Below are 13,103 nucleotides of genomic sequence, written 5' to 3'. Positions count from 1 at the left end.
ACACTGGGACATCTCCAGGATCAAAACGTGTTAAGAAAAATATCAAGATATACATTTCTGATCACATTGCCTTCATTTTTTTTTTTTGAATGTTGGATTCTGTGTCTATCAGAGTGTCATTAAGTGATGTTTGAAAGTATGCAATTGTATGAATTGCCCCATGAACTCATATTCTCTGTCATTCTTATTTCTGTGATTATGCTATTTAACTCAGGTCTTAGAAGAGAACAACCGAAAAATGTACTTGTCTGTAACACTGTATTTAAAGTAGAGTAGCATGGAGACCCATTAAAGTTATTTTAAAACATTTCACCGCCCTGTCCAGACCGATTTTTTTGTATAAACAAATTTGTCTGTTCAGTATTTATTTCCTTGAAGGGCCCATATCCTGTATTTTTCTTGTATTTTATTTTTGCTCTTAAGTTCCAGTTATGATATTTGTGTGGGCTTACATACCAAAATCAGTCAAAATTCATGTTACTGTCCCTTTGAGACTGCAATATGTAAATGAGCTCTGTTCTGATTGGCTGCCCTGTATCGTGCCTCTTTCAAAAAGCTGTCAAGACTGGTATGTTTTAAGTCTTTTACAGTTTCTATATTCTACATCAAACATTTAATTAATTCATGAAGTAACAAAATGAATGAAAACCTCATTTTTCCATATTAACCCTTTAATTTACAGCTTGTGTCATTAATAACAACTCTTGTAAATCTGCATGCACTAATAACTGACTTTATCTTAAATAACAGGTTTAATATACAGATTTTTACCCCACATGAGTTTACGTCATCATCATACCCGAAAGACTAAAGTTACTTCTTTAACAAACTCATTCATTATCTTGCAGTCCACAGCTACACTTTAGCAGATTAACAAACACAAGCTCCTCAATGAACAGTTGTGATGTGGCTAAGCTTGGCTCGATTCGCTTAAGCTGAGCTGTAACGAAACATTACAGTTTACAGCAAAACGTACAGAGGTCCTTTTTACAGCACAGAGTAGCACCTGACTGATTTGTGTTGGCTGGATAAAGAATGACGTAAGCACTGCGTACTTCGCGGCATTAGAGCACATTCTCTAAAAGTCACAGATCAAACTAGATCACGCTTCCAGTTCTTTGCAGCAGCAGTGCACAGTAAGTAGTTCCATTTACTAAGTAAATCATGCCATCAAGACATGTAATCAAGTCAAATTTTGGTGGAGTTGTACTTTTCTGTGTATTTTTGAATAAAACTTGTACTGAATGATGTGATAAAATGATAAAATAATAAAACTACTGTACAGTATGTTTGTGAGAAAAGTGATCTACTCAATACTCAGTTACATTTTTGTTACATTTTACTTATTAGTTACTAATTTCTTTTTTAATTATTATTTAAATACATTCTGTTCTGCTTTATTTTAGAGCACAAAATAGAGCCAAACAAATGGCAGTTCCTATTCTGACAGATGCTGGGTTTACTAAGAAGTAAACCCAGCATCTGTCAGAAAACCCTGCAAGTTTTGTACTCAAGTAAAGTATTCAGTCCTTAAGTATTTTTCTTACCTGATACTTTTGTATTTTTACTGTTTTTTGGAGTTTCTTTTACTTTCTTTAACAGTGTGAATGTAACCATTTTATCTACTATCCAAAACCACCAGTGAACCTACTTCTGAGTTCTTATATGTTGACAGCGAAAAATAGCAGTAAAGTTAAAATAATGACTTTTTGGGGGCCCTTCATTGCTAAAAGAATACATTTTAGGCCCAAACCTTGTATCATACACTCTTTAAAAAGATGGTGCTTCAAGTGTTCTTTAGTAAAGAAAATATATAGAATCATCAACACTCAAAGAACCCTTTGCACGATAAAGTGAATGCGACACGTCACACGGACAGAAATGTCCAACATTGGTTGTAAGAGCATGACCAAGACTTCCAAGCACTACCCTGGCCCCCTAATTCCCCAGACTTGAACCCAACTGAGCATCTGTGGGACCACCTCGATTGTCGTGTTCACTCTATGGATCCTCCCCTACGCACCTTCCAGCAGCTGTGTGATGCACTGCAGTCAGCATGGCTCTAGATACCTGTTACAACCTACCAGGACCTTATTGAGTCACTCCCAGCTCGTCTAGCTGCTGTCCATGCTGCACACGGCGGTTACTCTGGATATTAGCTGGTGGTCATAATAAATGTGACTTGATTGTGTAATTTAATTAGGAATTCCCCTTTAAAGAGTCTTCCTGCATCCCTACACCTACCTCTTTAAAGACATGTTTTGGATACTGGACAAAAACAAGGAATAAAAGGAATATGAAAGTCCTACTACATCATTTCCACCCATCCTGGAAAAGAAAACACTGAAAGAACCACAGAGTCACATTTTGTATGGGTAGTAAACCAAAGCAATGTAAAAATGGCACAGATCCACAAAATGCATCAAAACTGCAGTGGGGGCAGTGCTGTGACTGTCCAACTAAATAACTGCATCTGGTCTCACTTAAAAGTAAATAACAAAGACTAAACGTTTAATTTAAATTGTACTGATGTGCCTTTAAACGTCATTCAGTAAATTAAAGCGCCACTGCACTCAACCCACTGAAAACCTTCATAGTCACTACGTGTTAAATGTTAAAAGCAACTGCAAAAATGAAAGGAGCAAACTTCACCAAGTTCAATAGTCTGCATTTTTATTGACCATGGCTCAGGCTACCATGGGAACAGCATCAGTTTGGAATAAAGGCTTCGTTTTGACTAATGAAGAACTGAACAACAGGAGCTTCGATACTGTTAGTTTGTGGAACAATCATGGATTTAAAGTACTCTAACTCAGAGGTACTCAGGGTATTCCGATCATTACAAATGCAAAAAAACTACATAATCTACTCTATTTGCATTTGAGAGAACGTAAAATCCATCATAGTCAACAGAACTATTGAAAGAAGAATTTGCACAGGAAAAGAAAAAAAAAAGAACCGGTGCAAGGATACACATAAATACGTTTTTATAATTATTGTGTGTAAAGTGCAAATCTCTAAAGTTTAGTATATACTATTTTCGTGTGCAAGCGTTTCTAATGAAATTTGAGACAGGTGGTTATTTGGTTCAAACCCCCCTCCCCATGCACAATTGAGCCCTTTTATAATTGGCCGACACCTGTAAGATTTCTGTGCCTTTGGAAATACTGATTGAGAAGACACCACCGGCAGGAATAAACATGAAGAGTCAAGGAAAGTGCAAGGATGCATTGGCCCTGTAGGGTCCATTGTACAGTGTTTCAAGTACATACTTTCGTTACAGTTAATGTTTTGTTACAGATACCATCCTTATTTTGTTGTAGGCGCTGAATTCTAAGTGAAAAAAAGAAATGTAATTTTGTCTTACAGTGTAACTGGAGTTCAAGGGTGTGCAATGATCTCCCAAGGAGGCAACATACAGCCTGTATAAATTCTGTGCAAGGTTTTAAAAAAACAGGGTCATGCTTATTCACAGCATCCAAACCAGGCCAGTGATAATATTAAAACCAGCCTGTCACAAACATGACATTCTAGCTGATCACTAATTGCTACATAAATCACTGTGAACTATTAAAGAAGAAGCCTATTTGGGTGAAAAGCCATCTTGCTTCTTAGCTGTCGATACTTGGCAGCTCCCAGCTGACAACAGAAACAGCTCAAGCTCAAATAAACAGACACTGCTCACCGCTGCCCGTCTAAAGAAGTTTTAACTTCTGTTGTTTTTGTAAGGCCCAGGTTTCCCTCGTTTTTTCTTTTATTGTGAAAGCTAACAACTGTTAAAAATAAATGCAATCAGCTTAAATAATTGGGATCAGTTATGTAATAACTGTGACAGGCCCAGAGTAAACACTAAAGCACATATGAAATTAATACTACGGCAGCTAGAAGTATAATTTCACACAAAAATTAATTAAAATGTGTATGCAATAATGATGAACTCTAAAACTTACCAATAAAAATGTATGCACTGACAATATGAGCAGTGCAAGTAACTCAAAATGTGTATGACTGTTTAGGGAGGCAGATTCTGGCAAATTCTGTTGGCTGATTATTGACTGTCATTATTCAGTGAGTAATTATTAACTGGCAAGCCTAAAATCAAGGACACAACCAATCATAATATCAGTCAGAAAACTAACAGTTCTGAGATACTTCTGAAGTAAAATAGGTAAAATATTTGCATTCAATACATTCTGAAGTTTTATTTACCCTTCATTTCTAGCCCAAATTAAAAATGGACACAAAGACCGTGAGCTAGCTTTGGCTCAAATGTACCTCAGCAGCCTTCGAAGGCCATAGCCATCCACCACGTCCATCTCTAAAATTTTGCACACCAATGTATGATGTCCTTACACCACCATGCATCACAGTTTCTCTAGGCGAAAATGGACGAAATATTTGTGTCTTATCTCTTTGCAGATGCTTACTTTTAGTGTGGCACATTGTAGCAGTTCTCGAAAAGTGGTCCCCAAAAACCATTTAGCGACATGCCTTATTTTTAATAGGCCTATATAGCGGGAACCACTTGCCTATTGCACCCTGAAGCTCACAATTCAAAGCATTCCTCAACCTGAATGATGCACCTGCCTATTTAAATAGGAACTTTTGCTTACTGGAAATTAAATCAATTCACCTTTAAATTCATTAAATTTAAACTGGTCAACAAGAAAATGCAACATATTGTAACAGAACAGTGTACTGGCTACGACCCTAGCATAGACCAATAATTCCCTTCTTGATGTTAACAGATGATTTGGTCTAATAGACTTGTAACATCATCTGCACGTTAGCCAGGAGATCATTGCACACCCCTCCGTAAAAACATGTGTCCCTCTGGTCAACCTTTACAGCTGAACAAGCTCCTTTTGCCAGCAGCCGTCCATCACAAAGCTCCCCACATTTAGCTAAGATGAGAAGAACAGGAACATTAAGTAACAGCGATGGTGACCTATACAGCAACATCAGGTCAAATCTCTCGAGTGGAGTCATTTGGGTTTTCTGAGCATAACAACTGCTTATGAAGGGAAAACCTGCCAAAACCTGTCCAGGGATCATGTAATTTAGGGTTTTGGTTGATATTAGGAACACATGACGATATCGTAAATGCTTAAAACCATGACCTCCTGCTGAAACATTTGCCCAGGGGTCTTCCATCTGGTTCTCAAAGGTCCCCAGTCAATCAACACTTCTCTTTCGCTTTAGCTCCCAACACACCACAGTTAGGTGATCAAAAGCTTTGGTATGTTGAGTACTGGGCTCAGACTGGTCCGCTGAGCTGGAACAGAAGGAAAAAAAATGTGTACTGACTGGGGATCTTCAAGGACTGACATGAACACCTTCATTCTAAACCCTTAACTGCCCAGAACAGCCCCAGTAAGTAAAAGACCCTGGGTGTCGTCTTGCTCTGCAAGGAGATTTTTACTTGTTCCTTGATGGATGGATCTTGTGGAGGGATGGAAGGGGGGGAGGGGGTTTCTATAACGCACAGTTTCATGTCGTCTGGTCAGTTGGTCTCATAAGTGGAGAGAAGTGCAGCATCCACTGGTTCCATGCAGGAAGGGCAGGTGAAAGAGCGCATGAGCCAGTCATCTATACAGTCCATGTGGTAGATGTGCATGCAGGGCAGGAACCGGATGGGGTCCCCGTATACAAAGTCCATCATACAAATCACACACCTGAGGAAGGGGAGGAAACACGATGAGCCAGAGTCTATAACAGTTGGGGGTTTGAGTCACACTTTGATTCGACTCTTGCCTTTAAATAATTCAAGACACTGTACATTTTTTGCCAAGTTACAATCATGCGCAGCTATTACTGCAATCCCATTCTCCCAAAGGTTGCAGGGGCATCAGGTCCAACGTGGCTTTAAATAACAAGTCTCTTATTATAGAAAAACCTTCAGTCAGATGGGCAGAAGAATTAGCCTGAACTAAAATGCTCTATTAAAAACTTGACTTGCACTTGACCTGCTTTAGGACTGGAGTTGGACTCCACTGAAGCGACTTCTAAACATCTTTGCTTTCAACAAGCCTAGTGATTCTCACACCGATTCTCAAGAATGCCCAGACAGTCCAGATCTTTGCCCCAACCCAACTTAAAAATGTGGACCATCTTAAGTGATCGCTGAGGACCAATGTGAGGACCAGTTTGAGGACCACTGAACTACCAACCAAGTATTTCAGTTGTGTACCATTAGTGGGTGCTAGTGAGTAACTGTGAGCCATAGGTGGCTTTTGTTTCAGTCTCAGTACTTAGAACCCAACTTTAAACCACAGACACAAAAACCAATTGATAGCTCACAAGAACACATTACAGCAGTGGTCACCAAACCTCATCCTGGAGATCTGCTTTCCTGTAGAGTTTAATTCCAATCTGCACCTAACATGCAACCCTCTCTCTTGCCTAACACTAATGCTTCTGATTCAGCCAATCAGGGACCTGTGGAGAGGATAACTGGCTGGAGCAGGTGTGTCAGGTTGTGAACTAGACTCAGCAGGAAGGCAGATCTCCAGGACCAGGGTTGGTGACCACCACGTTACAGTGCACTTACTCTCTGATCTTCTTCTCCGAGCCGTTCTTGGCGCCATCAAACACTCCTCTGGGCAGATGCTGAATGAGGCCAATGCGCTGAGCGATGCGAATCTGCTCCTCCTCAGTCAGCTGACTGGCCAGACACCTTTGACTGGGTGTGGGATGGTACACAGGCATGCGGGCCTGCTCCTGCTCAACACACATAACCAGCAGGCACGCTTTAAAAGCAGCTTGGAACTGCAATGTCTAATGCTCAGGCAGTTGGAGTGGGCGCTGCTTTTGCATGCCACTGGTGCTTTTACCTATCTGAGATGGGAAAGCTGAAGACAAGTATGTGATTCTGTGCAAAACTCAAGATGCAGCCCAACTAAACGTTCGCTATGATTAGGAAAAATACTACAGACCCTTTTCTTCTTGGTCTAAAGTGATGACGTTGAATAATCATGCCCTGGATGATCAGATGATTTTTAACTGCATGTCATTTTCATACTTTCATTCACAATAAGATCTGGACTGTCTATAATTTATAACTGTCTAGTCCCATAGACCAAAATACTAAATTTAATCTGACAAATCAAGTGAGATAAACTCACTCTTTAGCCACCTAGCTTGAGCGATCTGAAAATTTCCTTCAGATTTGTGCTCAGGTAAGCTCTGAGAACACATGGAGCAAAGGAAATTTTCCATGTGGAAATGAATTAGTTCAAATACAAGAACAGATATTCAATAAGCTCGGCCATCCAAATGGATGCAATAATGCTTCTTTTTATTAAAGTAAGAGGAATGCAGCTTAACAGGAACACACCAAGCATAAAATTTCTTTGATGAGACGACTCACTTCTGGCAGAAATCCAGGTAATACATAACCCACAAGCAAAAGTATCATTAATTATCATTTGCTTGATGTTGCTGCCAAGATTGTCAGCAAAGATGCCTTTTTCACCTTTTACTGAACACTTTGTATGTGTTTATGCTCTTTTAAACTGCATGATCTACACTGACCTTTGGTCTTAACACAAGTACCTTTCATATCACACTACCTGATGATATAAAATAACACTCATACAATTCTTCACTGTCTCATTTTCTCTTTCACATTTCCTGTTCTATTGCAATTGAAATAAACAAGCTGTTGCTCTAATCTTCCACACTAAAAGTAGAGACCTACAATTGGGGATGACGCTACAGGACTTTGGTACAATGCAACAGTCTGGTATTTTTATTTTTTGTCAATCTATGTAACAAACCCAGTATTCAGATCTCACCAGTAAGTGGCATAAACAGGGCTTAATACTACACACACCCACACACTCCAAAACTGATTTAATTGAATTGTATAAGAATTGTTAGAGTTTTCCACTAAATCTTATTAGGAGGCAGTGTGCATGTGCAATAGTAACAGGAAACACATGATCAACCAGGAAATTGCTTCAGCTGGCATGGTGGACATGAAATGGCTCTTTTTATTTTTACAGTCTGCTGCCGTCCTTCCTTATACAGTGCAACTGCAATGAAACAGTGATGCGCATTAACCTAATTTGTGTTTTTAATGTTTTTGACCATATTAATGTTTCATTTTGCTTATTTTGAGAGATACTCTAGACAACACCAGCGAACTAGCAAGCCAGCATCCTTACTAGGTCTGCAGTCATGTTAACGGACACAAAAGGTAGATTAAATAAACAATGGGAGTGACTTATTGTGAAGAATAGTATATAAAGATGTATTCCATTAATATTCAAATCAAGTGTTCATGGTTTTTGTAACTGTAGGCCACCTCGACATGTTAGCATGGCATGAAGTGACTGACAGCGTTAGATAGCTAACTTGAATGATGGTTAGCATGAGAGTCGCACCTCAATAGGAATGTTGTGCACATAAACATCTGCTTTAATTAGTAGTGAAGTTGCGAGTGAATAGAAATTCTAAAGCAGGGAATTTGATCACAGCTGAAATATACAAAGTTATGTTTATTTCTTTCACATTAGACTTTAAAGTTTACATATGTCTTGTAATGAGCCTCAGCAAATACTGTTTAGTACAGTGTGGACTACAATAAATGTGTGTGAATTTAACATGTATTGTCACACAGTCTAAGTAACTGTGCTGTGAATACAGAAGGTACTATTAACTCTTTAGAAATACATAAATGTCATGTAAAAGAACTGCACAAATCCTACAAGCACTTCTAATTTAAACGGTATTTAATTCATTCAGGTTTATTGAACATGATGAGGAGACAAATTATAATACCAATTTTTACACTGGATTTGTGTATTTAAATTGAATGTAAAAACTGACATGTAATTGAAATACATAAAGTTTTAACTTTTGGGCTTCCCTGACCATGTACTAAATGAGATGAATAGATGGCATTGCCAATTAACAATGAACCAGCTGTGAATTTTAACTGGTTAGTGTAACTTGTGTCAAATGTTTTCTCATAATTTTCCTTCTTCATCTTGGACAGAGGTCACTAAACTGCTAGCCATGAACTATGAACTAGCCATAAACTCATTTTTGCTCACTAATGCATACGTGTAGGTGTTGCTAACTGTTAGTATCTCACTAACTAAATATTTAGATGTGAAGTCAAGATCACTGTAACCTCTGATATTAACTGCTACAACATATTGGGTCAGTTGGCCAGACAGGGATCAAGCCTAGCCCACACCTACATTTTCACTTCATTGGGGAATCTTCGTTCAGACTGCTGTGTAGTCCCGGAATTCGCTTAATCCCAGTCTTTGAAACCAAGCAATTATATTACATATTTAGGCAAAGTACTAATTCATCCATGTGTCTGTAAGACTTGGCAGCAGACTTGGCTTTAATGGTTTTGATGAGCCCTTTCACTAGAAGTTTCCTCAACTGCCTGGACACTGATATAAAACTAATTCAGTAAAGATTATGTTGTCCTGTTTAGAACCATTATTATAAAATTGTAAAACTATAGGAATTTCTATGGGATTAATTTACGAATATTATAGGCAATTCAGGCAATCACAACAGATCCTACACAAGTGTTAGTGACCACTATAAGGCAGGGGTGCCCAGCTGTCCAGAGTGGTCGATCTCCAGGACCAAGAGCCCCCTGTTATAAGGAAACACTAGTTTTTATAGTACTACTATCGATCTTCCTTGTAAGGAATGTGACATTAGCAAACAGAAGATGTTTGTCTGACCACAGGCGATGGCTGAATAACTTCAAGACATTCCTAAACATTAAAAACCTTTCTATCGACTCTAAACACCACTTAGCTTCACTGCATGGGGAAAATAAGGCTGTCAACACGAAACGCTGCTGCAAAGATGACAACAACTCCGGCTAAACATCCAGGTTAACGTAACTGGGCCTCTGTACACGAAGCTTCAGTCGGGTCCTCAGTCCCGTTCCACCTTAAATGGTGCAGCAGTTAACTTTACATTCTGGCGCCTCATGTAACTGCTGCACCATTTAAGGTGGAACGGGAAAATCCGGACAAGAAGCTGCCTAAAGCTTCGTAATGTTAACTGACCTCATACGGCGGAGGAGGCTCCAGATCTGGGTCTGCCCCGTCCCCATAACTCGCCCTGTCCGACTGGGACTCATGAAGCAGAGAGATGTCATCCGATGTCGGCGATTTCAGACAGTTGCCCATGTTTTTCTCTTCGCCAGACAACAATTAGCAGCTAACCTCACCTTGTTCCTTCGCTCTGCAGCGGTTAGCTGGCTGACAGCTTCACCAGCGAATCGGTTTTATGAAATATGACCAAGTAAGACGCCTCTTTATGCTTTCATTTTCATTTTAATGAATGTTTACAGCTATTTGACCATCGTATCCAATCCGCAGAGGCGCTTGGTTACAGGCTAACCCAACCTAGCAAAAGCCAACTAGCATGCTAACGTAAAACGCTGTAAATCTGTCATCCGTCACGCGGTGACCCGTTGATCGACACTCAAGCCCGTCTAAACAAACCCTCTGTGGCTCTAAATATGGGTCATGTCGATAAAGTCTTGTGTGAAAAGGTTCCGGCTAATCCGACCCTCTTTGTTTCCCTGCTAGCCGGCTAGCTCGCTGCTAGCAGACACCAGTAACACGTCACTGTGTTGTTCTTTGACGCAAACGGGCCGCGCGTTCCCTGATTGGACGGCGTCGTTGGCGGCGTCACGCCTGTGGCTTGTGTTTGCACACGTGGAACTGCAGAGCAGAGAAGAAGATCCAGAAAACATGGACCATATGTTTTTTAATGTTATTAGTGGCTAAAGAATTTTCCAGATATCTGTCTGATAAATCCGGATACAGTGCAGATATAAACCCTAAAGATGGTTTGAATGTACTGTGTAGTGTGAGCCCCGCCTCAAAGTCTCTTACATTTCTTAGCAATTAAGAAGCCACATCTTTCGTTGGGTATTTAAGTTTGCTGGAAGACTGAATTTATCTAGTTATCTAGTTTATCTTAAATACACACACACACACACACACACACATACATATATATATATATATATATATATATATATATATATATATACATATATATATGTGTGTGTGTGTGTGTGTGTGTGTGTGTGTGTATACCCCCCACACACACATGGATTATTCTACAGAAACGTCCATTTTTGTGTCTCTACCATTTACAGATATATTACACTTAAAAACATGTTAGGGTTACAATTTATTTATATTTTAAAATAAAACAATAAGTTATTTTAACAATTAAACCTTCTTGAGCCTCAATTTAGCAACATTGATTTTTAAATCAATTATCTAGAATTCCAAGCACCACAGACGTGACCATCCCCACAGTCATGTGTAAAGGGTGAGGCCATATTTTGAAGAAAAAAAACACGTTTTTCTGCAATTTTAACTACAATAATCTATACATGATTATGAATATATAAATTAAATGACATAAAGAAAACAAATGCCAAATAAATATTATAAAATATATAATGAAAGTTGTTGTCCCCAGGTTTCGTGTCAGTGGTGTTGCCGCGTAACAAAAAAATCTCTTATTTTGAAATAAAAATCACACTGATGACATCACTTGACTTCCTTTTACCTATTTTCTGAGGATCTATGAAGAAAAGCACATGGTGAGTCCACTGTGTCTTTTCAGTTATCAGACATTTTCTCATTTAGCTCATGATTTCATATGAAGCTTTTAGCTGAAGCCACTGGTGTGACCTACTTTATTCTTAGGTAATTGTGAAAAAATAGAATACAAATGGATTAAATTACATATTTTAGTGGATATTCAATGATTGACAACATGTGGTTTGATGCTCTGTAGCAGCCATTTTGTAAAATGCATTTTTCATTAAAAATGTCTCTGGTGTTACCTTTCTTATGTGTAACACCAACGAGGACTGGTAACACCAGTGACACCTATGGATAGATAGAAAAGTGGACGTTCCTGTAGAATGAACCATATATGTATGTATGTATATGCATATTAAAGATAAACTATAGACATAAAATCAGAATAAAAGTGACTGGGGACACAAATACCCAAATTTGATCTCTTCTTAATGGACCTCACTATTAAAGACTTTTCGATTGGAAACTAACAAAAAAGTTATTAGACTAAAACTATTAGATAATAAATAATAAAACTATTAGAATTTATGATATTATAGATGCCTCATGAGTTTTTTTTTTTAGTTTTTTTGCTTTCTTTCTGTTTTATATCACCTATATGGTAATGTTTTATTGAATGTATTCTTGTCAAGCATATTTATTCTGTCTTTATCACGTAACAGGTTGTGTTAACTGAAAATCATTGCAATAAAAAAATATTAAAAACTTGGAGTTGGAGACAGAGATACAAAAGGTGCCTCAGAAACTCAGGTCAGAGAAAATTTGTTTATAGTTCTGCTATGTATTTTCAGGAATGTTAATCGTTTATTCCCATCACATGAGGTTTTCTTAAAATCTGCGACAGGGAGAAGCTCATGTAGCACTAAAGCCTACATTCAGGTTATATGACACTTAAAGAAATAATTTTAAAAAATGGCATAAAAATTCAAGAAAATTTTGTTATTGTATTTTTGGGGGTAATATCTTGTTTGCCTGGCTTTGAAAAACTGCTCTGTGGAGTTAATCATGTGTTTTCTGTCCCTTCATTTTTATTATACCAGCATTAAACCTGAATCACACTGTTTAATACTGTGTGGATCACAAAAAAGTTCCTTCCAGAATTTTCTTTCTTACTCAGATAGGAAGTTTTAAAATGTTTAGGACAAAATTGCATGTATGGAGAAAAAAACATGCATCTCTTCTGTTTTCAGCTTGACTTGAAAAGATACATACACTGTGTATATGTTAGAAATCATCTGGACATCATATAGTTCTCATACCTCAGTAACTCAGGATGCAAGACAAACAATAAGCTCTGCAATGCAGCTTTAATCGTGTTCTGTAGAATAAATATGGAGGGACAGCTGAAGTGACCGTTCTTTGAGCTTAACACGAGCAATCTCTCCCAGTTCCACCTTCAGTGGGCCCAAAAATATTCGGACACTTTAACAGTTTAAACTTTGGTAAACATAACAGAATAAATGTATCAGCAAAAAACTTGATGGTGGA

General features: G+C 38.3%; 1 protein-coding gene across 1 annotated transcript; it reads right to left on the bottom strand.

Moving 5' to 3' along the window:
- Positions 1–2,656: 2,656 nt before the first annotated feature.
- On the bottom strand, positions 2,657–10,633 carry LOC118825913 (RING finger protein 11-like). Its single transcript, XM_036596779.1, has 3 exons — positions 10,050–10,633; positions 6,551–6,720; positions 2,657–5,675 (listed from the first exon to the last, which is right to left on the bottom strand). The coding sequence occupies exons 1-3, from the start codon at positions 10,170–10,172 to the stop codon at positions 5,504–5,506; spliced, it is 465 nt and encodes a 154-aa protein (XP_036452672.1). The 5' UTR covers positions 10,173–10,633; the 3' UTR covers positions 2,657–5,503.
- Positions 10,634–13,103: the final 2,470 nt, after the last annotated feature.

This window comes from Colossoma macropomum, unplaced genomic scaffold, assembly GCF_904425465.1.
Source record: "Colossoma macropomum unplaced genomic scaffold, Colossoma_macropomum, whole genome shotgun sequence".
Lineage (NCBI taxonomy): Eukaryota > Metazoa > Chordata > Actinopteri > Characiformes > Serrasalmidae > Colossoma > Colossoma macropomum.
This window is presented reverse-complemented; position numbering and strand designations above follow the sequence as displayed.